The sequence below is a fragment of the Triticum aestivum genome, chromosome 6A (assembly GCF_018294505.1).
Source record: "Triticum aestivum cultivar Chinese Spring chromosome 6A, IWGSC CS RefSeq v2.1, whole genome shotgun sequence".
NCBI lineage: Eukaryota > Viridiplantae > Streptophyta > Magnoliopsida > Poales > Poaceae > Triticum > Triticum aestivum.
The window spans coordinates 46,129,000-46,153,236 of NC_057809.1; the positions used below are offsets into that span (position 1 = coordinate 46,129,000).

At 44.1% G+C, this 24,237-nt stretch overlaps 1 protein-coding gene across 1 annotated transcript; it reads left to right on the top strand.

The window, feature by feature from the left end:
• Positions 1–1,168: 1,168 nt before the first annotated feature.
• LOC123131925 (lon protease) lies at positions 1,169–3,233 on the top strand. Its single transcript, XM_044551649.1, has 2 exons — positions 1,169–1,354; positions 2,104–3,233. Exon 2 carries the CDS (start codon positions 2,133–2,135, stop codon positions 3,012–3,014), a length of 882 nt encoding a protein of 293 aa, XP_044407584.1. The 5' UTR covers positions 1,169–1,354; positions 2,104–2,132; the 3' UTR covers positions 3,015–3,233.
• The last annotated feature ends 21,004 nt before the right edge of the window (positions 3,234–24,237 follow it).

Here is a 24,237-nt window from a genome sequence, read left to right on the forward strand (position 1 = left end):
GTCAATCTTAAAATGATGTGCGGGCTTAGTCTCCGTAGATACTTATAAATGTAGGGCGTGCGTGCATGCATGCGTATATATGGTAAATGTATATGCGTATGTATGAGTATTTACGGCTGTACTGTGATTTATTTTTTACTTTTTGGATGGTAAAAATTTAGTTATAAAAAATGTCAGGATGAAATTGCTTTGTGCCATACTTGTGACACTGATCGTTTGAAAAAAAAACATTCGGTGCCTTGCGTATCGATGCCTAGGAAGTGCCGTTCTGAATCTCCAGGAAGTTGCTGCCAGCAGAATCCCTAGCCGTTTCTTGTTGAAGCCACGCACACACGATGGCTAAGAAGGATCAAGCGTGTGCGTGTGGGTGTGAGTGTGCGACAAATGATGCCGCCTTGGCTAATCTTATCTGGATCATGTCTCGACGAGGAGAGAAGTGCAGGACTCCACTCCGGTCCAGATCCCCCCGCCTCAGTCCTCCTTATCCACAAGAGAAGGGCGTACGATGGAAACAATGTGCGGCACACTGTTGTTCGATTGCTGCTAGCTACCTACTTGCAGTTATATATAACAAGTGTTGTCTGTTGCGTTGGGGTGCTTCATGATAAAAAAAATGATGATATGGGCACTTTGGCGGCATCAACTCAATCATCTCTACGATGACTACTCCCCCGTTTTATAATGTACTCCCTCCGTTTCCAAATATAAGTCTTTTTAGTGATTTCAACAAATGACTACATACAAATCAAAATGAGTGAATTTACACACTAAAATATGTTTACATGCATTGTATGTTGTAACCATTTGAAATGTCTAAAAAACTTATATTTAAAAATAGAGGGAGTAGTGCGTATATATTTTTTAAGAAGTTAATTTCATAAAATTTAATTAAATTTATGGATAAATTTATTTATTATTAATAAAACGTAAACTATAAAATTTACAATGTAGTACATATAGGTTTTTTAAGAAGTTAAACTTTATAAAATTTGATCAAGTTTACGAAGAAACTATTTGTATCTACTATACTAAAAATATAATTTATAAAATCATATTTTTTTTCCGCAAGCTTGATTAAAATTTGTGAGATTTGACTTTAAGAAAATCTATATGCAATACATTATGAAACGTACTAGAAAGTATAACGATTCGACTAGCGGCAGCGGTAGGTACGGCGTGGGGGTCACCACCCACGGTCTAGAAGATTGGTTAGATCCGATAAACATGTTGAGTTGATATAAGTGGCAGGCTCTATCACTCTATCCTCTTCCCCCCTTTGCCGGCCGTCCCCCCTATCCTCTCTGAGCCGAGTCCGATCTGCTGCTCTGCTCCTCCTGAAAGCAGGCCAAACAAGGTAAACAGCGGCGCTGCATCCCTTCCTCTTCCTGCATGTCGATCGCTTTCTTCTCCACCTGTACGGCTTGTTTTTCCTCCCCTTTGTTGGCTGTGATATGAAGATATGATCCGGCGGCTTTTCCTCGTCTTATCCATCCCCCATGGTGTTCTTCATCAAGTAGATCTTCTTGTCAAACTGGTGCCACGAACTGCGTCTTTCAAAGCCAGGGTTTATATTAGTTTTTTCTTTGTTCGTTATTTATCCTCTGTTAGGAAATACAGTACTACTAGGGAGCACTGACAGACTCTGTTCCATTATAAGCTGGTCTAGAACTATAGTTATAGGCTTACAGCTGCCAGGATCATGAGCATAAACTTTGCTTCAGATGATTGGTATTTGTATAATTGTACTCTCTAGTGTCTGATTTTCTTTGGAGACAGTAGAAGCTTTCATCCAACTCACCAGTAACTGATACAGAGCTTTTTCACTACAATTATGGAAGTGTGAATATGCCTTTTCAAAGAAGATATTATGAGAGTGTTAGTGCCTTTCCAGGAAACATATTATGAGAGTGTTAACATCTTTCTCAGCGTGTCGATTTAAGTTTTGTTTAGCTGTTGCACGTGTTTAATATCTGATTGACTTCCGTTACTCGCTGATGTTTAAAGATTGCTCAGTAGCCATATCACTGGGTACAAGGCACTCATGTTGCTGCCAGAGGGTTACTGAACACATCACTTTCTTTGTCTTTGGATATGTCTTAACAGGCTCATCACTGAAAGAGGACTTCAAGTACATGGCCTTTAAGACTCTGCAAGCTCCACCCAGTTTAGCAAGGCCAGACAGTTGCAGTTTCAGTCCCTCCAACTCCAAGTCTTATTGTTATCAGCCAAAACCTCACTCAAGACCGCAAGCAAGAATTGCCACGAAGAATCGCCTTCAGAGTTCACCAGTCCTGAAATGCAGAGCCAATCCGCGTGGCCACATCGACGAGGTTGTCCAGCCCCATCAGGATCATCAGACTACTGAGATCCCCATAGTCCTGCACCAATCAGTCGTTTTCCCCGGCCAGACGCTGCAGATGCAGACGGTTGAGTTCAGATATCGCATCATGATGCAGACACTACTACTCCAGGAAGGCCACAGCTTTGGTATCATCTACTCCAGCAGGAAAGATAGTAGGATGGCTGATGTTGGATGCATGGTCCATATCGTTCAGGGCGATAAGCTCGTCAATGACCGCTTCTTCCTGACGTGCGTCGGCGGTGATCGGTTCCGTGTCCTGGAGGTCGTCAGAACAAAGCCCTATGTCATCGCAAGAGTCCAGGTACTAAAAGACAGAGACTCGCCTGATTCAAGTAACCTGGGGTGCCTGATGCAGCAGGTGGAAGGGCACTTGAAGGACCTGACAATGCTTTCAGACAAGCTCAGCTGGAAACTAATGGGAGACCAGGCTAGGCAGCTCAGCAGGATGCATTCTCCGGAGTCTTTCTCCTTAGTCGTTGCTCGGTTGTTTATCGAAGATCGTTCAGAGCAGCAATGGTTGCTCGGATTAGATGATACAGCACAGCGGTTGGTGAGAGAAGAAATGTATCTTCAACAGAGGAGCAAGTACCTGGCAGCCGTAGCAGCGATTAGGGACGCATTTGGGCAACTGTCCTGCAATAAGAAGCAGTAGCAGACCTGGTGCATTGCAGCTGCCATTTTGGTAATAGGAGTATGTTCGTGCTAGTGTGCTACATTGTAGTTTAATACTTACTTTGCTTCTGTCGTAATGTGTATGTATATATTGTATATCCTTGAATGTTTGTCTTTGTGGTGAAACTTCACAAATTTCTCGATGTACTCAGTTAATCACTCATGTATAAATACACCATTTCTAGTTTTTCAGAGATAATGATTAGTATATATACACCTACTGATCGAGAACGCATCAAACAAAACATCTGCACGCTTTTGTGTTCCTCTTTTTTTTGACGGACAATGGCAGGTGCTCTGCCTTTTCATTTAGTAGGGGAAAAAACTGTACAGCTAGGCTGGAAAAACAGCCGGAGGGAGAGAAAGAGAAGGGCTAGGTCACTGTGAAGCAGCCTGGCCCAGAAAGAAAACACCTAAAACTCCCAAGCCCCAATAAAGAGGCTGATCTCATCTCTAATCATCACATGAACCCCAGGCACTGTTGCCATCTTGTGTTGGAAAACACGCCCTATTTCGCTCGTTCCATATATTCCAAGCAATATATACCGCCACCGTAGGTGCATGGAAGTTGTCGCACTTGATCTTGCATCTTGTTGTAGCCGTCTACCAGGACTAAATGGAAGTGGCACGGCAGCAGCAGTGGTCTCAAATTGCAAAGACGCAAAGGATTGACATATTTCCTTGGCAAAAGGGCAGCCGAGCAAGAGGTGATGCGCAGACTCCGGAAGCTGATCACAGGTGCTGCAACTATCATTGTGAGGCCATCCTCAATTGGCAAGGCGGTCAGCAGTCCACAACCTGTTTTGGAGCAAGGTCCAAATAGAAGAATCTGATCTTTGGCTCAGCTTTAAGTTTCCATACCAATCCAAGCTGCGGCATTGCAATTCTAGTGATGAACTGAATGTTGTATGCCAACATAGCTGTAGCATCCACTCGAGGAGCGAATCCAAGTGATTTCATCCTCCCAATCATTGAGGAGGACCTGCTGCATGGCCGTTCAAAGGTTCAGCAGGGAGTCAAGCGTCTCAACATCGGTGATCCTGTTCAACCCAACCATCCAATGGTTATCTTGAAGATCATCTCGGACAGATAGTTGTTTCCTACGAGACAACTTGTACAGTTCAGGCACAAGATCCATGGGAGCCATCTGTCAGTTCAGAACCGTGCTTTTCTTCCATTTTCCGAGCTGAATGCTACTGCAGGCGGCAAAACGCTGATGATCAGGATCATCACATGGGGTTGCAGTGCCCTTAAAAGGCCTGTCAATGTTGCCCCACTCGTAGCAAGGCCAATGCAGGCGAAGGGCCCTGCTGTAAGCTGCAAGCTCTTTGATGCCAAGGCCCCCAACAGATTTGGGGGCACAAATACGCTTCCAGTTCAGTAGGCATTTCCCACCATAGGTCTTATCATTGTTAAACATTGTTGTCACGTTACCATGTTGGCCACTGATGATAACGAAATGCATGCCTTCCGTAGGGAGTGAGGCTTAGAGTAGAGAGATAGGATTCTTCTCAAATCAACTGTTGTAGTCTTTATATCTCTGTAATCTATTTCTTCTCTCTCAAGTTGTACTCCCGCAACAACCTTCTGTAATGCAATCAGGGTTTAGACCCTGCCCTTCTAAACACGCAGGCGCTGCCTCGAACAAGGCACGACGCTTCATAGAAAGCTTACATGGTATACAAAGCCTCCTCTTCCCATCTCATCTAGCCACCACGCCTTCCGCCTCCGCTCTTGCCATGCCGTCCTCCTCCGGTACTTCCTCTGCCGGCCTAAGTGGTCAGGTCACCGAGAAGCTTACTTGCACCAACTATGTGTTGTGGCGTACCCAGGTGACGCCGCAACTGAGAGGTGCTGGGATCTTCGGCTATGTCGATGGAACCATGCCGGAGCCCGCCAAGGTCCTGGTCACCACATACACGGACAGGTAAGAACACGCCGCCCCAAGGTCTTGGATATCTGTTGAATAGCCTCTCCAACGAAGTCCTCGTGCAGGTCACATCCATCACCATGCCGCACGAGCTCTGGACTGCACTGTCGAGCATGTTCTCGTCGCAGTCCCGATCACGGATCAACAACATCCGGATCGCCCTCTCCACTGCGTAGAAGCGAACTCAGACGGTGGCGGCCTACTTTGCTCACAGGCCGCAGATGAGAAGGTGGCTGCCGCAGCAGATGGCTCCTATGGCATCGACATAAACTGGTATGTGGACAGTGGCGCCACTAACCACATCATAGTCGAGCTGGAGAAGGTGACCATGTGCGAGAAGTACCGTGGCCAGGATCAAATCCACACTACCGCAAAGGGTGAAGGTATGAGGATTTGTCACGTTGGACATTCAATTATTAAAACCCCCACTCGCAAAATTCATCTTAGGAAAATCTTGCATATTCCTAGTGCCTCAAAAAGCCTTCTCTCCGTTCATCGTATTGCTCTTGATAATCATGTTTTTCTTGAATTTCACCCCTTCTTCTTTTTGGTCAAGGATCAGGTCACCAAGAGAATCATGTTTTGAGGTAGATGTTTTCGAGGGATTTACCCGTTGATTTCGGATATTAGAAGGTTCAATAAACAAGCATATGGTGTCACCAAACATTCATCAACCCGGTGGCGCGATCAATTAGGACATGCTTCTTTTTCATTAGTGGAATGAGTGCTTAGGAAAAATAAGTTCGTGTATGTTGGTGAGCGTAGTAGTGAAATAATTTATGATTCAAGTCAGCGTGCTAAGAGTCTTTAGTTACCTTATCCTATATCTACCAGAGTTTCTACCAAACCATTGCAACTCATATTTTCTGATGTTTGGGGTCCTGCCCCCACCTCTGTTCGTAGACATCCATATTATGTTAGTTTCATTGATGGCTATAGCAAATATACGTGGATCTATCTTCTCAAGAAACGATCTGATGTTTTCCAAGTTTTTCACAATTTTCAAGTTCTCGTTGAATGCAAGTTTGATTCCAAAATCATTGCCCTTCAATCAGATTGGGGTGGCGAATACCGCAACTTGAATTCCTTTTTTCAACAAATAGGAACATCACACCATGTTTCATGTCCTCATGCTCATCGGCAAAACGGATCTACTGAATGCAAACACATACATGTTGTATAAGTTGGCCTAGCCCTTCTTGCAGGCGCATCTATGCCTCTAAAATTCTGGGATGAACCTTTTCTTGTTGCAGTTCATATGATTAACATGCTCCCTAGTCGTGTCATTAATAATGAAACTCCGGTAGAAAGACTTTTTCATACCAAACCAGATTACACATCTCTTTGTGTGTTTGGATGTGCTTGTTGGCCGAATCTTAGACACTACAACAAACGTAAACTTATCTTTTGTTCCACCCAATGTGTTTGTTCTTGGCTATAGCCCTCAACACAAAGGTGTCAAATGTGTAGATGTAACCACCGGCCACATCTATATTTCTCGAGACATTGTGTTTGATGAAACAAATTTCCCTTTTGCCCATCTTCATCCCAATGCCGGAGGCTTACAATCAGAAGGAAATCCTTCTTTTGCCATCTCATCTTACCAGTATTGATCATTGGGGACATGATAATTGTAATGCTCCACGGTTGGCTAACCCTCGTACTAATGTTGAATCTAAGGTTTGTGATGAAACAGAATAAAAAAACAGCGATGAAAATAATGTAGAAATCGCCCAAAGCAGACCTTATTTCATGTGTCCAGGGCTAGGAGATAGCTCGGACATGATCCAAGGCGAATCTGCCTCGGGATTGGCGCCCGACCCAACTAACTGCTCACCTGGATGGTCTGCGGTGCCATACACTCCAGGGTTAGGGCCACGCCAGGCGCCCCGCGATAGCGACAGCAACAACGCCCAGGCGCGCCAATCTCCGCCTTGCCCTGCTCCACACCAATCAAACGGCGCCACGTGGAGTCCTGTGATTGAGTCGGCGCAGACACAATTTCCAGACAAAACCCGCGTCTACATGCGGCGCCCTCCACGCATGGCCCTCGGCGCTGGATCCGGCAAAAAAGATAAAATTAACCTATGAACGAAAACAATTCACAAACTGAATTGATTAGGAAAAAAAATTCTCAGCTGACCCTTTTGTGTGGCGCCTAGCTCTGAGGCGTTGCATGTCTGGCTAGCGTGGCACCCCTGGGGCCCGCACCGAGCAGTGCAACGCCTGAGAGCTAGGCGCCACACATGTAATGTGCAGCGCCTAACTCTTAGGCACTGCACTGTGACTTAGAGGTAGCCACACGCTATCCCTCCCCCACCCCAGTTACAGAAACTTAGGGGCGGCGGCTTCCTTCTCTCCCCCTCTCAATCCTCTGCCCAAATATCTTCAGATATGACGATTTGTTCTGTGGATTTCTTTACGAATCCATCCTAGAAGGTATTCTCCTCCAACCCCCTTCTTTCTATCTAGAAAATGTTACTTTTTTTGAAGATTTGTTGAACCCTTGTTTGATTGGATTAGAAACTTGCATGTATATTTTGAAATAGATTTGTGGGATTTAAGATTTGTATATGATTCGTAATCGTTTTGTAACCCTAGTTTAGTTGATTTGTATTGACAATATATGCTTCCATGTTGAAAACTTAGGTTGTTGAGATGAACCATATACATGTATAGATGTTTGTGTTGATGTTTTTTTTAGATGAGTGAGATGAAATTCTAGATTTGTATTTTAGATGAACCCTATACATGTCAATAATGCTTTCATTTAGGAGCCCTACATGTTGAGATGTTTATTAGATGAAACCATTATGGAACCCTATATTGTTTTCGAAAGATATGTTTTTTCTGATGATTGTTGAAATTTTCCTTTTAGTTTGTACCGATTGTTGAAATTTTCCGTAGGAAGTATGGTAGTTAGCTAACGTATGTTTATTGTTTGAAATTTGTAGGATGGTTTGTCTTCTCGATGACCATTATGACACTCGATACAGGCCCTACTTTATGTCAGTGGAGCAGTGGGTAATAATCAAAGTGGTCGGTATTACAAATTTTGTGTTTATTTGAAAAACACATGCCCCATATGTAATACTCTGATTTGCTTGTTTGTAGGAGCTTCAACCTCTGAAGATTCGGTCTCACGGGGTCACCAGTGGTGGCATATGCTATGATGAGCGGTACACACCGCACATAAGGGAGACATGACTCCTCCCTTTCATTTAGCCGGTCAGCCGGTCGACGCCGAGTCTCAATGCTACAACAATCATCGCGCTTGTTAATCGGTGGAGGACGGAGAGACACATTTTCCATCTTTGGACCAAGGAGATGACCGTGACGTGATGTCGCTTGAAGCTACATCGGTATTTCCCTAAAGAGGAAGGGATGATGCAGCACAACAGCGGTAGGTATTTCCATCAGATATGAAACCAAGGTTATTGAACCAGTAGGAGAACCAAGCAACACAACGTAAATAGCACCTGCACACAAATAACAACTACTCGCAACCCGACGTGTAAAAGGGGTTGTCAATCCCTTTCGGGTAGCGGCGCAAGAAATTGGCACGTGGACAGGAGAAAGTTGTAAATATTAATAGATCGAATGCCAAATAAAATAAATTATAGCAAGGTATTTTTGTATTTTTGGTTTAATAGATCTGAAAATAAAAGGCAAATAAAATAGATCGCGAAGGCAAATAATATGAGAAAGAGACCTGGGGGGCGTAGGTTTCACTAGTGGCTTCTCTCGAGAAAAATAGCAAATGATGGGTAAACAAATTACTGTTGAAAATTGATAGAGCTTCAAATAATCAAGATGATATCTAGGCAATGATAATTATATAGGCATCACGTCCAAGATTAGTAGACCAACTCCTGCCTGCATCTACTACTATTACTCCACACATCGACCGCTATCCAGCATGCATCTAGTGTATTAAGTTCCATGGAGAAACGGAGTAATGCAATAAGAACAATGACATGATGTTGACAAGACCTATCTATGTAGAGATAGACCCCATAGTTTTATCCTTAGTAGCAATGATACATACATGTCGGTTCCCCTTCTGTCACTGGGATCAAGCACCGTAAGATCGAACCCACTACAAAGGACCTCTTCCCATTGCAAGATAAATAGATCAAGTTGGTCAAACAAAACCCAAATATCGGAGAAGAAATAAGAGGCTATAAGCAATCATGCATATAAGAGATCAAAGAAACTCAAATAACTTTCATGGATATAAAAAGATAGATCTGATCATAAACTCAAAGTTCATCCGATCCCAACAAACACACTCCAAAAAGAGTTACATCATATGGATCTCCAAGAGACCATTGTATTGAGAATCGAATGAGAGAGAGGAAGCCATCTAGATACTAACTACGGACCCGAAGGTCTACAAAGAAGTACTGACGCATCATCGGATAGGCACCAATGGAAGTGGTGAACCCCTCCGTGATGGTATCTAGATTGGATCTGGTGGTTCTGGACTCTGCGGTGGTTGGAATTGATTTTCGTCGACTCCCCTAGGATTTCTGGAATATTGGGGTATTTAAAGAGTAAAGAGGCGGTCCAGGGGTCACCTAAGGTGGGCACAACCCACCAAGACTCACCTGGGCCTCCAAGCGCGCCCTGGTGGGTTGTCCTCCCCCTCAGAGCACCCCCAGGCGATGCCTTGGCCCATTAGGTGTCTTCTGGTACATAAAAAATCCCCGTAAAGTTTCGTTGCATTTGGACTCCGTGGTATTTATTATCTATGATGTAAAAAACATGCAAAAAACAGCAACTAGCACTTGGCACTATGTCAATAGGTTAGTACCAAAAAATGATATAAAATGATTATAAAACATCCAAGATTGATAATATAACAGCATGGAACAATCAAAAATTATAGATACGTTGGAAGCGTATCAGCACCCCCAAGCTTAACTCCTGCTCGCCCTCGAGTAGGTAAGTGATAAATACAGATTTTTTGATGTGGAATGCTGCCTAACATGTCATATCATAATCTTTTCTTTATAGCATGCTCAATCATTGATCCATTCATGAAACACACTCGCATATTAACTACACCTAATGCTCAAGTACGATCATAGTGCCTCCTAGTTGGTGCTTTTGTAAGAGAAGATGGAAACTCAAATTCAAAATCATAATTGCATAAAGTAAAAGAAAGGCCCTTCGCAGAGGGAAGTAGGGATTTGTAGAGGTGCCAGATCTCAAAGCGAAAAATTTAGGGATAAAAACATTTTGGTAGGTGTGTCCTTCTCACCAACGAAAACGACTTAGAGTTCCCAACACATTCCATGATAGATATATCATAGGCGGTTCCCGAACAGAAAATAAAGTTTATTCCTTTTTCCACCATACTTTCACTCTCCATGGCTAACTGTATCCATGGGTGCCTTCCATACCAACACTTTCCAAGGAATTTACTATTTGACAAAATAAAATAAATTCATTTTTCATTTCGGGACTGGGCATCCCTAATACCTTTGCCTTACTCTCGTGCAATGATAAGTGAATAAACACTCACCGTGAGAATAACACATCTAGCATGGAAAATATTAGCCACCCCTCACCGCTCCGCTAGCGGAACGAACACACAAAAGGGAAATTTATTTTGAAAATTAGAGATGGCACATACAAATTTGCTTAGAACGGCAAAAGAATACCACATATAGGTAGATATAGTGGACTCGTGTGGCAAAACTGGTTTAAAGGTTTTTGGATATACAAGTAGTGATCATACTTAGTGCAAAATGAAGGCTAGCAAAAGATTGAGAAGCGACCAACCAAGAAACGAATAATCTCGTAAGAAAGCATTAAGCATAATTAACACCGAATAATGCACCACAAGTAGGATATAATTTCATTGCATAATTATTGACTTTCGTGCTTGCATATCGAATCACAAACCTTAACACCAATATTCTTACTAAAGCATAATTACTTATCAATATAACTCACATATCACATCATCATATCTCAAAGCTATTACTAAGAATCAAGTTTATTTTTTCCAATGATCTTCATGAAAGTTTTTATTATATCCTTCTTGGATATCTATCACTTTGGGACTAATTTTCATGGGTTGCTTTTGATAATCTCAAACAAGTATAAGTGAAGATCATGAGCATAATTTTTATTTCTCTCAAATTAATTTAAGTCAAGCAAGAGAGAATTTCTTGAAAATTTTACTAACTCTCAAATACTAAGTGAATAAAGAGAGCATTTCTTAAAAACTATTAATGCACACCGTGCTCAAAAAGATATAAGTGAAGCACTAGAGCAAGTCCATAGCTCATAAAAATTTAAGTGAAACATAGAGAGCAATTCTAGCAAGTCATGTCATAATTTTGGCTCTCTCAAATAGGTGTGTCCAGCAAGAAATCAAGACTTAAAACACAAAAAAAACAAGCAAAGACTCATATCATACAAGACACTCCAAGCAAAACACATAGTATGTGACGAGTAAAAATATAGCTTCGAGTAAAATACTGATGGTCGTTAGAAGAAAGAGGGGATGCCACTCGGGGGCATCCCCAAGCTTATTTGCTTGCTCTCTTTTGGATAATAGCTTGGGATGCCAGGGCATCCCCAAGATTAGGCTCTTCTTACTCCTTATTCCTTCATCCATCGTAAGATAACCCAAAACTAGAAAACTTCAATCACACAAAACTCGACAAAAGCCTTCGTGAGATCCGTTAGTATAAGAAAACAAATCACTACTATAATTCTGTAGTAAACCAATGCATATCTTTTTCTTGCATTATATCTACTGTATTCCAACTTTTCTATGGACAAAACTCATCAAAGAAGACCATAGAGCAATCAAAACAAGCACACAACACAACGAAAATAGAATTTGTCAAAAATAGAATAGTTTGTAGCAATCTGGATGTTTCAAATACTTCTGTAACTCCAAAAACTCTGAAACATTAGGAAGACCTGCGAAATTTGTATATTAATCTAATTCAAAAGGAATTGGTATTTTAGCGCTCTCTGGTTAAAAATGAAAATTATTTTTGCCACCACAAAAGTTTCCGTTTTTTCAGCAAGATCAAACAACTATCACCCAAGAAGATCCTAAAGGCTTTACTTGGCACAAACACTAATTAAAACACAAAAAACACAATCATAACAGTAGGATAATTGTGCTAACACTCAAGAACGGAAAGCAAAAATCAAAAATAAATTTTATTCATTGGGTTGCCTCCCATCAAGCGCTATAGTTTTACTCCCTTAGCTAGGCATAAAGCAAGGATCTAAGTTTTGTCATCTTTGTTTCAAGATCCATAAGATGCCCTCATGATTGATTCATATGGTGGCCTAATTCATGTTCTAGGGAAGTGTTTCATACCCTTCCTCAAAGGAAATTGGAACTTAATATTGACTTCTTTCATATCAATCACGGCACTAATAGTGCGTAAAACGGTCTACCAAGAATAATTGGACAAGACGGATTGCAGTCAATATCAATAACAATAAAATATATGGGCATAGAATTCCTATTTTCAATAATAAGAACATCATTAATTCTTCCCATAGGGTTTTTAATAGTAAAATCCGCCAAGTGCAAGTTCATAGAACATGATTCAATATTGTAAGACCAACCACATCACATAAAGATTTCAGAATTGTAGAAACACTAGCACCCAAGTCACACAAAGCAAAGCACTCATAATTTTTAATCATGACTTTTATAGTAGGTTTGTCAGGACCCCGATCCTAAGTCACACCGATCTAGCATGTAACACATCATATCACTTTGCGGCCTCACGCACGGTATTTCCACGGGTGCCACCTTACCTGGCCCGGGACCGTTTGCGCCTTTTGGCTCACGTATATGATAGTGTCGCTAGCATCCATATGACAAAGAACCCGGGCCGAAGTGGCTAGTCGTGAACCCAAAGCGGCACTAACCCATGGGGACAGGCATACATGAATCAACGTCGAGCATGTCGGTCAACAGCGTGTGAATTTAGGCTGTAGCACTGGGCTAACAGGACTCCGGTAACCTGGGCTGTAGCAGGCTAGGCAGGACTCCGGATGTCACCGCGTGACATTTCCCTGAAGGGACAGACACAGGAACGAAGTGAAACACATGCCGGCCAGTCAAGTGTCCTGAGCAGTAGTGCTGGGCTAGCAGGACTCCGGTGAACCGGGCTGTAGCGGACTACTATGGCTCATGGAAGCACTAGACTACATTTCTCCATAAGAGAGGCTGCCAAGGATAAACAACTAGATTGTCGGATCCCACACATACCAAGCATTTCAATCATACACACAATATGCTCGATATGTGTAAATACAACATGGCATCACAACAAGACTCTATGACTCAAGTATTTATTCATTAGGCTCCGAGGAGCGAGAATTACAAACATGGGTCTCATGACCCAGCAGTCATAGCATACAATGCAAAGCACATGCGGAAGCTTAACATGTCTGAGTACAGACATCTACAAATGAAAAAGGCTAAGAAGCCTGACTATCTACTAGATCTTGCCGAGGGCACAAGATCATAGCTGAGGTATCAAGCTAAACGTCGAAGTCCACGCGGAACTACTAGCGAGACTGAGATCTCTCTGCAAAACATAAATTAAGCAAATGTGAGTACAAAGGTACTCAGCAAGACTTACATCAGAACTAGCTACATATGCATCGGTATCAACAAGGGGGGTGATGGAGTTTAACTGCAGCAAGCCAGCTTTGACTCAGTGGCTAACCTGAACTATGACTGCAAGCAACTCTTTTGAGGTGGCGCACACGAGTCCACAAATTCACCATACCAATACACCACTATGGATCCGTTCCCGTCTCCTTGCGAGAACGCCATCCATAGCACTCACACTTATCTTGCGCATTTTAAAGTATCCACTTTCGCTTGTCTATGAACTATGCAAGGGGTCCAAGTTTCCATATCCGAGGAATCCGGCTATTCGAATAGATAATGATAACCCTGCAGGGGTGTACTTCTTCACACACGCTCTTGCCACTTATAGCCTTGTACACGTCATGTACCTCGGCAACCTTCAAGCGGAAGCCGGGCGAGGGAGTCGGCCACGACCTGACTAACCAACAAGTCTCTAGTCCAGGTTTATCACCTATTCGGGTTCCATCCGCAAGGAGATCCGGCGGGGGTGTCGCTCACGGCCCCAAATGATGTGAGCAGGGTTCCCAAGCCCACCATCCGGGTGCCACTTGGTACACCGTGCCACTGTGCCTAGTTTGTCCCAAGCCCACCTGTACCGGGTGCCACTTGGTAGACTACTAACACTACCTACATACACCAGAAACTAGTTGCAACTCCTGGATAGAGATCGAGTTGATTAATAAGTCGAGAGAGCTTGGAGAGCCCGGAGCCCAATGTGTGGTAGTAACTGTTTATGGATCACAAACACAGAACTCAGTTCCTGAGGACGGCTGCAATGAGACAACCCACCATGTACTCCTACATGGCCTCTCACCGCTACCTTTACCAAATCGTGTTCACACACTTAGCTCACACACAGTAAGACATGTTCACCACGTTCCAATTCATTCCCGATGAATCAGACCTGACTCAACTCTAAGCAATAGCAAGCATGACAAACAAGCATGAATGAGTAGGCACATCAGGGCTCAAACAATTCCTAATCATGCTAGTGGGTTTCATCTATTTACTGTGGCAATGACAGGTCATGCAGGGGAAAGGGGTTCAACTACCGCAGCATGTAACAGTTGAATCGTTGTTGTCCTAATGCAATAAAAGAGAGCAGGAGCGAGAGAGAGGGATTGTATCGGAATGAACAAGGGGGTTTTGCTTGCCTGGCACTTCTGAAGATATTATAACTCTTCATCGGTGTTATTGAACTCATCGTCGGAAGCACGTCTCTCGAGAGGGGACAACAACAGAGAGGAAACACAATCAATGCGATGCCACAATATGATGCATGATCAAGACATGGCAATATGCTATGATTTGAGCTAATGCATCTAGCTATGATTTAAATGAAGTTGGTTTGAGTACAAGATTCAAATTCCAACCCCACATATGATTATTTAAATGCCCTTTATTTGTGTTGTCCCAAACAGAGGACAAACATTGTTCAAACATGCATGAAAATGGTACAGATGGATTCCTTGAATTTTTCTGATAATTTTTCATATATAACTTATTTCATTTGGAATTACGGTTGAATTTCTATGATTTTTTAGAAGTTTTGTGCATTTTCTGGAATTTCCTAATTTATTTTAAATCCAGAAATCCATTATTGCGTCAGCATGACAACAACATTGCGTCAGCAGGTCAACTGGGCTAACCCAAGTCAAACCTGACGCGTGGGACCCAACAGTCAGTGTCTTAGGGCTGGTTAGGGTCACAGACATGTGGGACCAGTCAACGGCCGCGTTAGCAAAGTCAATGCTGACGTGTGGGTCCCTGTGCGTTATGAACTAAACTAAACAAAAAATTAAATTAAACTAAACAGGCACGGGGCCCACTTTCATTGACCCTGGGGGTTAATTAACGGGGCTGTTAGCTGCTAATGACGGGACACGTCATATCATCGGAGTTCAATGCCGGCGAACACACAGACGCGGCGGCGCTGATCGGGACGGCGGCTCCGGTGACCAAATCGATGGCCGAGCCCACCTACGAGGAGCTGTGGCTCATGCGCATCCAACTGTGGCAGGGGGAGGTTGTGATGTGGCCGGAGTTGGGCACGGCGTCGACCACGGCGGCGGCCGGAGTTCGGGCTCGACCGATGCAATGCTACGGTGTACGAGACAATGAGGTGAGCAGTGCTATGGCCTCCTAGGAGCACGCTGAGCACAACTACGTGCTCGGTTTGGTCATTCGAGGTTGCTAGCTGCGGCAATGGCGAACTCATCGGCGGCGAGCTCTCGGGCTCAACAAAGGCCGCGGTTAGAGGATGAAATCGGCAACGGAGAGAGAGGGGTTCGGTGCGGAGGCTCACAGAGAGTCCAACGAGCGCGAGGTCGGGGTCGGGGACGCCCGGTAGCTCCCGAATCGACGGCGAGAATCCACGGTGGCCGGCGATGGAAACGGTGATGCTGGCGACATTGTGGTGCGTCCGTCGTTCCATGGCTCGGTGGATAGGAAGAGGAGGATGACCCGGAGCTCTTGGATACACCGGATGGGCGAGGGAGGGTCGGTGGCCGTGGCGAACGGTGTCGGTGCGGCCATGGCGGCCTCGGCCATGAGGTGGGGAGAGAGGGAGAGAGACGGGGAAAGTGAGCAGAGGAAGAGGGAGAAAATCCAGTGCTCCTAGGCGTTTCCACAACGAACGGCGAGGACGCAGGAGGCGTGGATAGCGCGAAGCAGGAGGTGGCCGCTCGGCGCGTGCGCTCACTGTCCTGCCTCTGCCTACTGGCAGAGGTAGGAGACGACTGGCAGTTGCCAGTGGGCTGGGCCAGCTGGAGGACCTGGGCCAAGCCAGGTGAGCGCCAGGTAAAACTGTATGCTTTTCTTTCTGTTTTTTAGTTTTTCTATTCTTGTTATTTTGTTTTGATTTAGTTCAAAGACCAAACCATTTTCAAAATTCATGAAAATAATTGTGTGAACTAAATGGACTTCCCCAAAGCTACACAACAATTTTCAGAATTATTGAACATATATTTGTTATATAATAAATATAGATCCAATTCAAATAGTTATTGAATTAATTTCAAATTCCCAAAATAAATATTTCTGAACTCCAAAAATATTGGTTTGAATTTTACCTCTTGCCAATATTTTTTACAGAATAACAGGAACATTTCCTTGGACTCATTTGAAAAGATTTTTAATGTTGATTATTTCTGAAGTGATTTCTGAGGGTTTCAACTAAGCTCAATTCAACTTTCAGAATTTAGACATGATGCATGGATGCTCTCATATGCAACTATTGCAAACAATTCTAGGGCTGTGACAACTCACCCCCACTAAACAAGAATCTCGTCCCGAGATTCAAGACATGAGGTAAGAAGACAGAGGGAACACCAATAAAGAATCTTCACGATCCGATTGCCCTTCTCGAAGATGTTGATTCATTGCATCATGTTGATCTTGACATCCTCGCTTTTGAGATCTTCATCCACGCGATGACGACGGAAAGAAACTCAACTAGGATTGATCTTCTCGAAGATCGAGCTAAACAATATCAACTCGCGGAGTGAGATATTAAACATCTCTTGAGCGGAGACACGAAACACACATCAGGGGTGATGGAAAGAAGCGGATGATAAAGGTTCAAATTTGGTAGGCAACAATTCCACGTTGGAGTAGGATGGTGCATGGTTTCAAAGTAGCGAGGAAGTAATTGCCATGATTCCATAACGGGACACCTTAGGGAAAGGTGTCTCGTAGAGCATTTCCCTTAAGTGGGAAAAAGAATTACTTTTGATCCAGAGATCTATAAAATTCTCTATACCAGCCTAGGGAAATCTCAAGAAATTGTTTGGTGGAGTAAGTAGGGATGGCATACCGAGAGTAGAATGGATGATGTGGACTACCTTGTTGAAGACAACGCAATGGATGATTTTTGCTTATCACCGGAAATGGAAGGGAACCATGGTAAGTCCACTTTTGAAGATGATCCTGAACAACAACTACTAAGGTGCAAGCTGGAAACAAAATGCAAATGTTGGGAATGATTTTGGTAACTGGGGAAGAACTCAACCGTCGAGAGTGAGTCCACTTTTTGAAAAGGTTATAACATAACCGAGGAAACTGGAAGCAAATCCCAGTTAACGCCAATGGTAAAACCTGGTGCTTGCGCGTGCTCTCAAGAACTTGAGCGTCTCCATATTCATCAAGGTTTTACCAATATCCATATCAAGGATCCTGGCACAAAATCTTACTACCATGATGAATAGTGATGGAGAATACGGATACAAAGGAAGATAACACCTTCTCAGACTTCCCCTTAGCGAGGCTAAGGAAACGAAATCTGGATGATCGACCGAGAGACATTTAGCACTCCGCTTCTAATGTTCTCCTTGATGTTCTAGCTAGACTCAAAATCATTCGGTATCTGGAACATCAAATAAAGGTCTGACTTCGGAGGCACAAACATCCATAGGGATCAACTTTTAATATGGATCATATGAAATCCTCATGGAGAAGATTGTCAAATTGCTTAATCAAGAAGCTACAACAATAGATCTTCCGGCTAGGTGTGTCGGCCAACATCAACCTTGTCGGGACCTACATCATAGATCATGGAATAGTACCAACCATCATATCTGCCTGAGATTCAGATCTGGTCGGTAACAGGACATTTCAGACAACATGTCTGGAAACGAAAGGTTGCAACACAAATTGACGAGATGACGTTGCGAGATTCTCGTGGAGTGAACTACGATAGCAAGCTCAAAAACATGAGCTGGTTCTGCTACATACATGTGAACACATTGTCCAAGACAAGCATGACCACGTAGAAGTCTTATAATAAAACACTATCGAGTTCAGGATGGAATCCATCATCAAGGATTTCGAAGTCTTTACGCGCGCTAGACTTCTTTTCCTTGAGAAAATCAATCAGTGGCTTGGGGTGCTAGGAATTCATATGGAGTGGAGGTAATTAATCTACCAAACCATAGTATACTTTGCACATGCATGACTGACTTGGGACGATTCCAAAGGAAGCAAAACTAACTTTGTCAAATTCACGGCGGCAACTTGCATCAAATGCACATGAGTGAGAGGAAGTCACTTCTTTCATCCAAACATATACTTCATGAACGGGGCATGAAGAAAATGCTTACACAAGTTTATAACACTAGCTGGATGTTCAACATGAATCATGGAGGAGACAAGATGCTGCTGATGGGCTCAACAGCAACTCATTGGAATTTCCATATCACTGGACTTCCACCATTATGTGAACATGGTGATAGTATTGGTCAGACCAAACGATATAGTGGTGTATGCTCGAGGGATCAACCATGAGTAAGACAACATTACGAACATCGTTGGTTCTGATTTGACTTGACAATGGCCCATACTTAAGTCAAAGATTGGACAAAACAATAGCTCCACCAATTGGTCACGGAGATCAATCGATGAAGATATCATCTTTCTTCAACACACATATACAAAGAGATATCCCTTTGGAAAGAACTAAGTCGGACATAGCCTTTATCTTCCAACTCTCCAAGTTGTTGTTTAGCTTGACCAACTAGCTCAGGGTATCCAACACAGATTCTTGGAGAAAGGGTGGTTCACAAGGAACCAACTTGATCACGAGCTCAACATAACAGTCAGGGGACAACCTGGTAATACTTCTGAGAAGATATTCGGAAAATCACGAACCACCGATATGTCTCTAGGCTTGAGATCAATCTTGCCTTTCAGAGCAAGACGATATGATCAAATAAGCAAGGGATTGAATAATCCTCACTCATTGATCGAAGAGTGCACCAGAAATAAGGACTAGGTAGCACAATCTATCTTAGAATGGTGATTCAATAACCAACACGCTAAGAGTGATATTAATGTCCATTAACTACCAAGCAACGGAGTTGCTAGGAATATTGCTTTCACACACCACGGTTCACTTGTCGGCATTCCGGTTATAATAACACGGAACTGAGGAATGAACAATGATGGCAAGAAGTATTACTGCGTCAAGAATTCATAAGAGGTGGTGCGATTCTCACGACAGACCTGACATAAAAGGGGTAATACTCCAGGATAGAACAGAGCAAAAGCTGGATGGCATTTGATCTGCAATACACAACCACATTGCCCCAATCCTGGATATGGATGAGGTACTGGAGTTTGTTTCTCCTAGTCATTCTGAAATAGTATGACTTGACGAACCACAAGAGTACTGGGCATCGATGAACACGAATGCACACATACCCCTGACTATCAATTGATAGATGATGGTCGGAATACAAATGAAGAGGGACAACTCAAGGGGACATATAATTTTTCTGAGTTGTGGATGCATAGATTAGTATGTCGAACCAGGTTCAACAGGTTCCTTCCGGATAACCCATGCAGAGAGTTAGGACTGGCATATTCACAATGCAAAATGGAGAACTCATCAAGAGCACTCATATTGTGATGTTTTGGTTCAACAAGGAACTTCTGCCATAAGTAGTTCATGGTATTGGAAGAAGGATTTACCACGGACCCCGAGGACTATCGCAAAGGTTACTAATATCCCTAGGATACGAGCAACACTATCAACACGAGGTAAGTAGAGTGAATCTCGGGTCAAGAACCCAGGAGTAGAATACCTACTACTAAATGGCATCACGGGATGCTTTCGAGAATGGTGGCCAGAATCATCACACCAAACCACAAAACATGGCTAGATTACTAGGTGACCCCCTAAACACCTAGTGTCATAATAATAGCTCCAGCATATATGTCGAGGCAATAGAGTACCTCAACTGACATGTAGTATGATTAATTTCGCCCAAATGGACATCAGGAACAGGAGGAAGGGGTTTGCAAATGCATCAGACTACTTAGAAACCTGGGATGACTCAGACAGCATAACGACTGTAAATGCTCAAAAGATTTGAAATATCCTGCAAAATGGTGGCATAACCACCCAACAACACAATATCAAGGTTCTGAGATCAGTCAACATACGGAAGTAATAGGAACGGAACTGAGGCTTATATCCATCAATCCTATAAGTCTCTATCATAGTAACTCGTCATCCTGATAGATAGATGAGAAGGCCTAGTTCTTAATCCCCGTAGAAGAGAAGAGGTTGACTCAGATCAGAAGGCCATGAGGTATAAGAAGTAAAAAGAGCCTTACGTTCCCATCCACAATCAATTCCCTTATATAACTAGAGCATTTCTAGACACGACTTCGACCAGTTTGGCTTGGTAATCCTACAGGCAGCCAGGCTCTGATACCAAAGCTGTCAGGACCCCGATCCTAAGTCACACCGATCTAGCATGTAACACATCATATCACTTTGCGGCCTGACGCACGGTATTTCCACGGGTGCCACCTTACCTGGCCCGGGACCGTTTGCGCCTTTTGGCTCACGTATATGATAGTGTCGCTAGCATCCATATGACAAAGAACCCGGGCCGACATGGCTAGTCATGAACCCAAAGCGGCACTAACCCATGGGGACGGGCATACATGAATCAACCTCGAGCATGTCGGTCAACAGCGTGTGAATCCAGGCTGTAGCACTGGGCTAACAGGACTCTGTTAACCCGGGCTGTAGCAGGCTAGGCAGGACTCCGGATGTCACCGCGTGACATTTCCCCGAAGGGACAGACACAGGAACGAAGTGAAACACATGTCGGCCAGTCAAGTGTCCTGAGAAGTAGTGCTGGGCTAGCAGGACTCCGGTGAACCGGGCTGTAGCGGAATACTATGGCTCATGGAAGCACTAGACTACATTTCTCCATAAGAGAGGCTGCCAAGGATAAACAACTAGATTGTCGGATCCCACACATACCAAGCATTTCAATCATACACACAATATGCTCGATATGTGTAAATACAACATGGCATCACAACAAGACTCTATGACTCAAGTATTTATTCATTAGGCTCCGAGGAGTGAGAATTACAAACATGGGTCTCATGACCCAGCAGTCATAGCATACAATGCAAAGCACATGCGGAAGCATAACATGTCTGAGTACAGACATCTACAAATGAAAAAGGCTAAGAAGCCTGACTATCTACCAGATCCTGCCGAGGGCACAAGATCGTAGCTCAGGTATCAAGCTAAACGTCGAAGTCCATGCGGAACTACTAGCGAGACTGAGATCTCTCTACAAAACATAAATTAAGCAAACGTGAGTTCAAAGGTACTCAACAAGACTTACATCAGAACTAGCTACATATGCATCAGTATCAACAAGGGGGGGTGATGGAGTTTAACTGCAGCAAGCCAGCTTTGACTCAGTGGCTAACCTGAACTACGACTGCAAGCAACTCTTTTGAGGTGGCGCACACGAGTCCACAAATTCACCATACCAATACACCACTATGGATCCGCCCCCGTCTCCCTGCGAGAACGCCATCCATAGCACTCACACTTATCTTGCGCATTTTAAAGTATCCACTTTCGCTTGTCTATGAACTATGCAAGGGGTCCAAGTTTCCATATCCGAGGAATCCGGCATTCGAATAGATAATGATAACCCTGCAGGGGTGTACTTCTTCACACACGCTCTCGCCACTTATAGCCCTGTACACGTCATGTACCTCGGCAACCTTCAAGCGGAAGCCGGGCGAGGGAGTCGGCCACGACCTGACTAACTAACAAGTCTCTAGTCCAGGTTTATCACCTATTCGGGTTCCATCCGCAAGGAGATCCGGCCGGGGTGTCGCTCACGGCCCCAAACGATGTGAGCAGGGTTCCCAAGCCCACCATCCGGGTGCCACTTGGTACACCGTGCCACTGTGCCTAGTCTGTCCCAAGCCCACCTGTACCGGATGCCACTTGGTAGACTACTAACACTACCTACAAACACCAGAAACTAGTTGCAACTCCTAGACAGAGATCGAGTTGATTAATAAGTCGAGAGAGCTTGGAGCGCCCGAAGCCCAATGTGTGGTAGTAACTGTTCATGGATCACAAACACAAAACTCAGTTCCTGAGGACAGCTGCAATGAGACAACCCACCATGTACTCCTACATGGCCTCTCACCGCTACCTTTACCAAATCGTGTTCACACACTTAGCTCACACACAGTAAGACATGTTCACCACGTCCCAATTCATTCCCGATGAATCAGGCCTGACTCAACTCTAAGCAATAGCAAGCATGACAAACAAGCATGAATGAGTAGGCACATCAGGGTTCAAACAATTCCTACTCATGCTAGTGGGTTTCATCTATTTACTGTGGCAATGACAGGTCATGCAGGGGAAAGGGGTTCAACTACCGCAGCATGTAACATTTGAATCGTTGTTGTCCCAATGCAATAAAAGAGAGCAGGAGCGAGAGAGAGGGATTGTATCGGAATGAACAAGGGGTTTTTGCTTGCCTGGCACTTCCGAAGATATTATAACTCTTCATCGGTGTTATTAAACTCATCGTCGGAAGCACGTCTATCGAGAGGGGACAATCACCGACAACAGAGAGGAAACACAATCAATGCGATGCCACAATATGATGCATGATCAAGACATGGCAATATGCTGTGATTTGAGCTAATGCATCTAGCTATGATTTAAATGAAGTTGGTTTGAGTACAAGATTCAAATTCCAACCCCACATATGATTATTTAAATGCCCTTTATTTGTTTTGTCCCAAACAGAGGACAAACATTGTTCAAACATGCATGAAGATGGTACAGATGGATTCCTTGAATTTGTCTGATAATTTTTCATATATAACTTATTTCATTTGGAGTTACGGTTGAATTTCTATGATTTTTTTGAAGTTTTGTGCATTTTTTGGAATTTCCTAATTTATTTTAAATCCAGAAATCCATTACTGCGTCAGCATGACAACAACATTGCGTCAGCAGGTCAACTGGGTTACCCAAGTCAAACCTGACGCGTGGGACCCAACAGTCAGTGTCTTAGGGCTGGTTAGGGTCACAGACATGTGGGACCAGTTAACGGCCGCGTCAGCAAAGTCAATGCTGACGTGTGGGTCCCAATGGGTTATGAACTAAACTAAACAGAAAATTAAATTAAACTAAACAGGCACGGTGCCCACTTTCATTGACCCTAGGGGTTAATTAACGGGGCTGTTAGCTGCTACTGACGGGACACGTCATATCATCGGAGTTCAACGCCGGCGAACACATAGACGCGGCGGCGATGATCGGGACGGCGGCTCCGGCGACCAAATCGATGGCCGAGCCCACCTACGAGGAGCTGGGGCTCGTGCGCATCCAACTGTGGCAGGAGGAGGTTGCGAGGTGGCCGGAGTTGGGCACGGCGTCGACCTCGGCGGCGGCCGGAGTTCTGGCTCGACCGATGCAATGCTACGGTGTACGAGACAACGAGGTGAGCAATGCTATGGCCTCCTGGGAGCACGCTGAGCACAACTACGTGCTCGGTTTGGTCATTCGAGGTTGCTAGCTGCGGCAATGGCGAACTCGTCAGCGGCGAGCTCTCGGGCTCAACAGAGGCCGCGGTTAGAGGATGAAATCGGCAACGGAGAGAGAGTGGTTCGGTGCGGAGGCTCACAGAGAGTCCAACGAGCGCGAGGTCGGGGTCGGGGACGCCCGGTAGCTACCGAATCGACGGCAAGGATCCACGGTGGCCGGTGATGGAAACAATGATGCTGGCGACGTTGTGGTGCGTCCGTCGTTCCATGGCTCGGTGGAGAGGA

Coding starts and splice junctions, on each gene's coding strand:
- LOC123131925 (XM_044551649.1), top strand. CDS start 2,133: ATGGCCTTTAAGACTCTGCAAGCTCCACCCAGTTTAGCAAGGCCAGAC.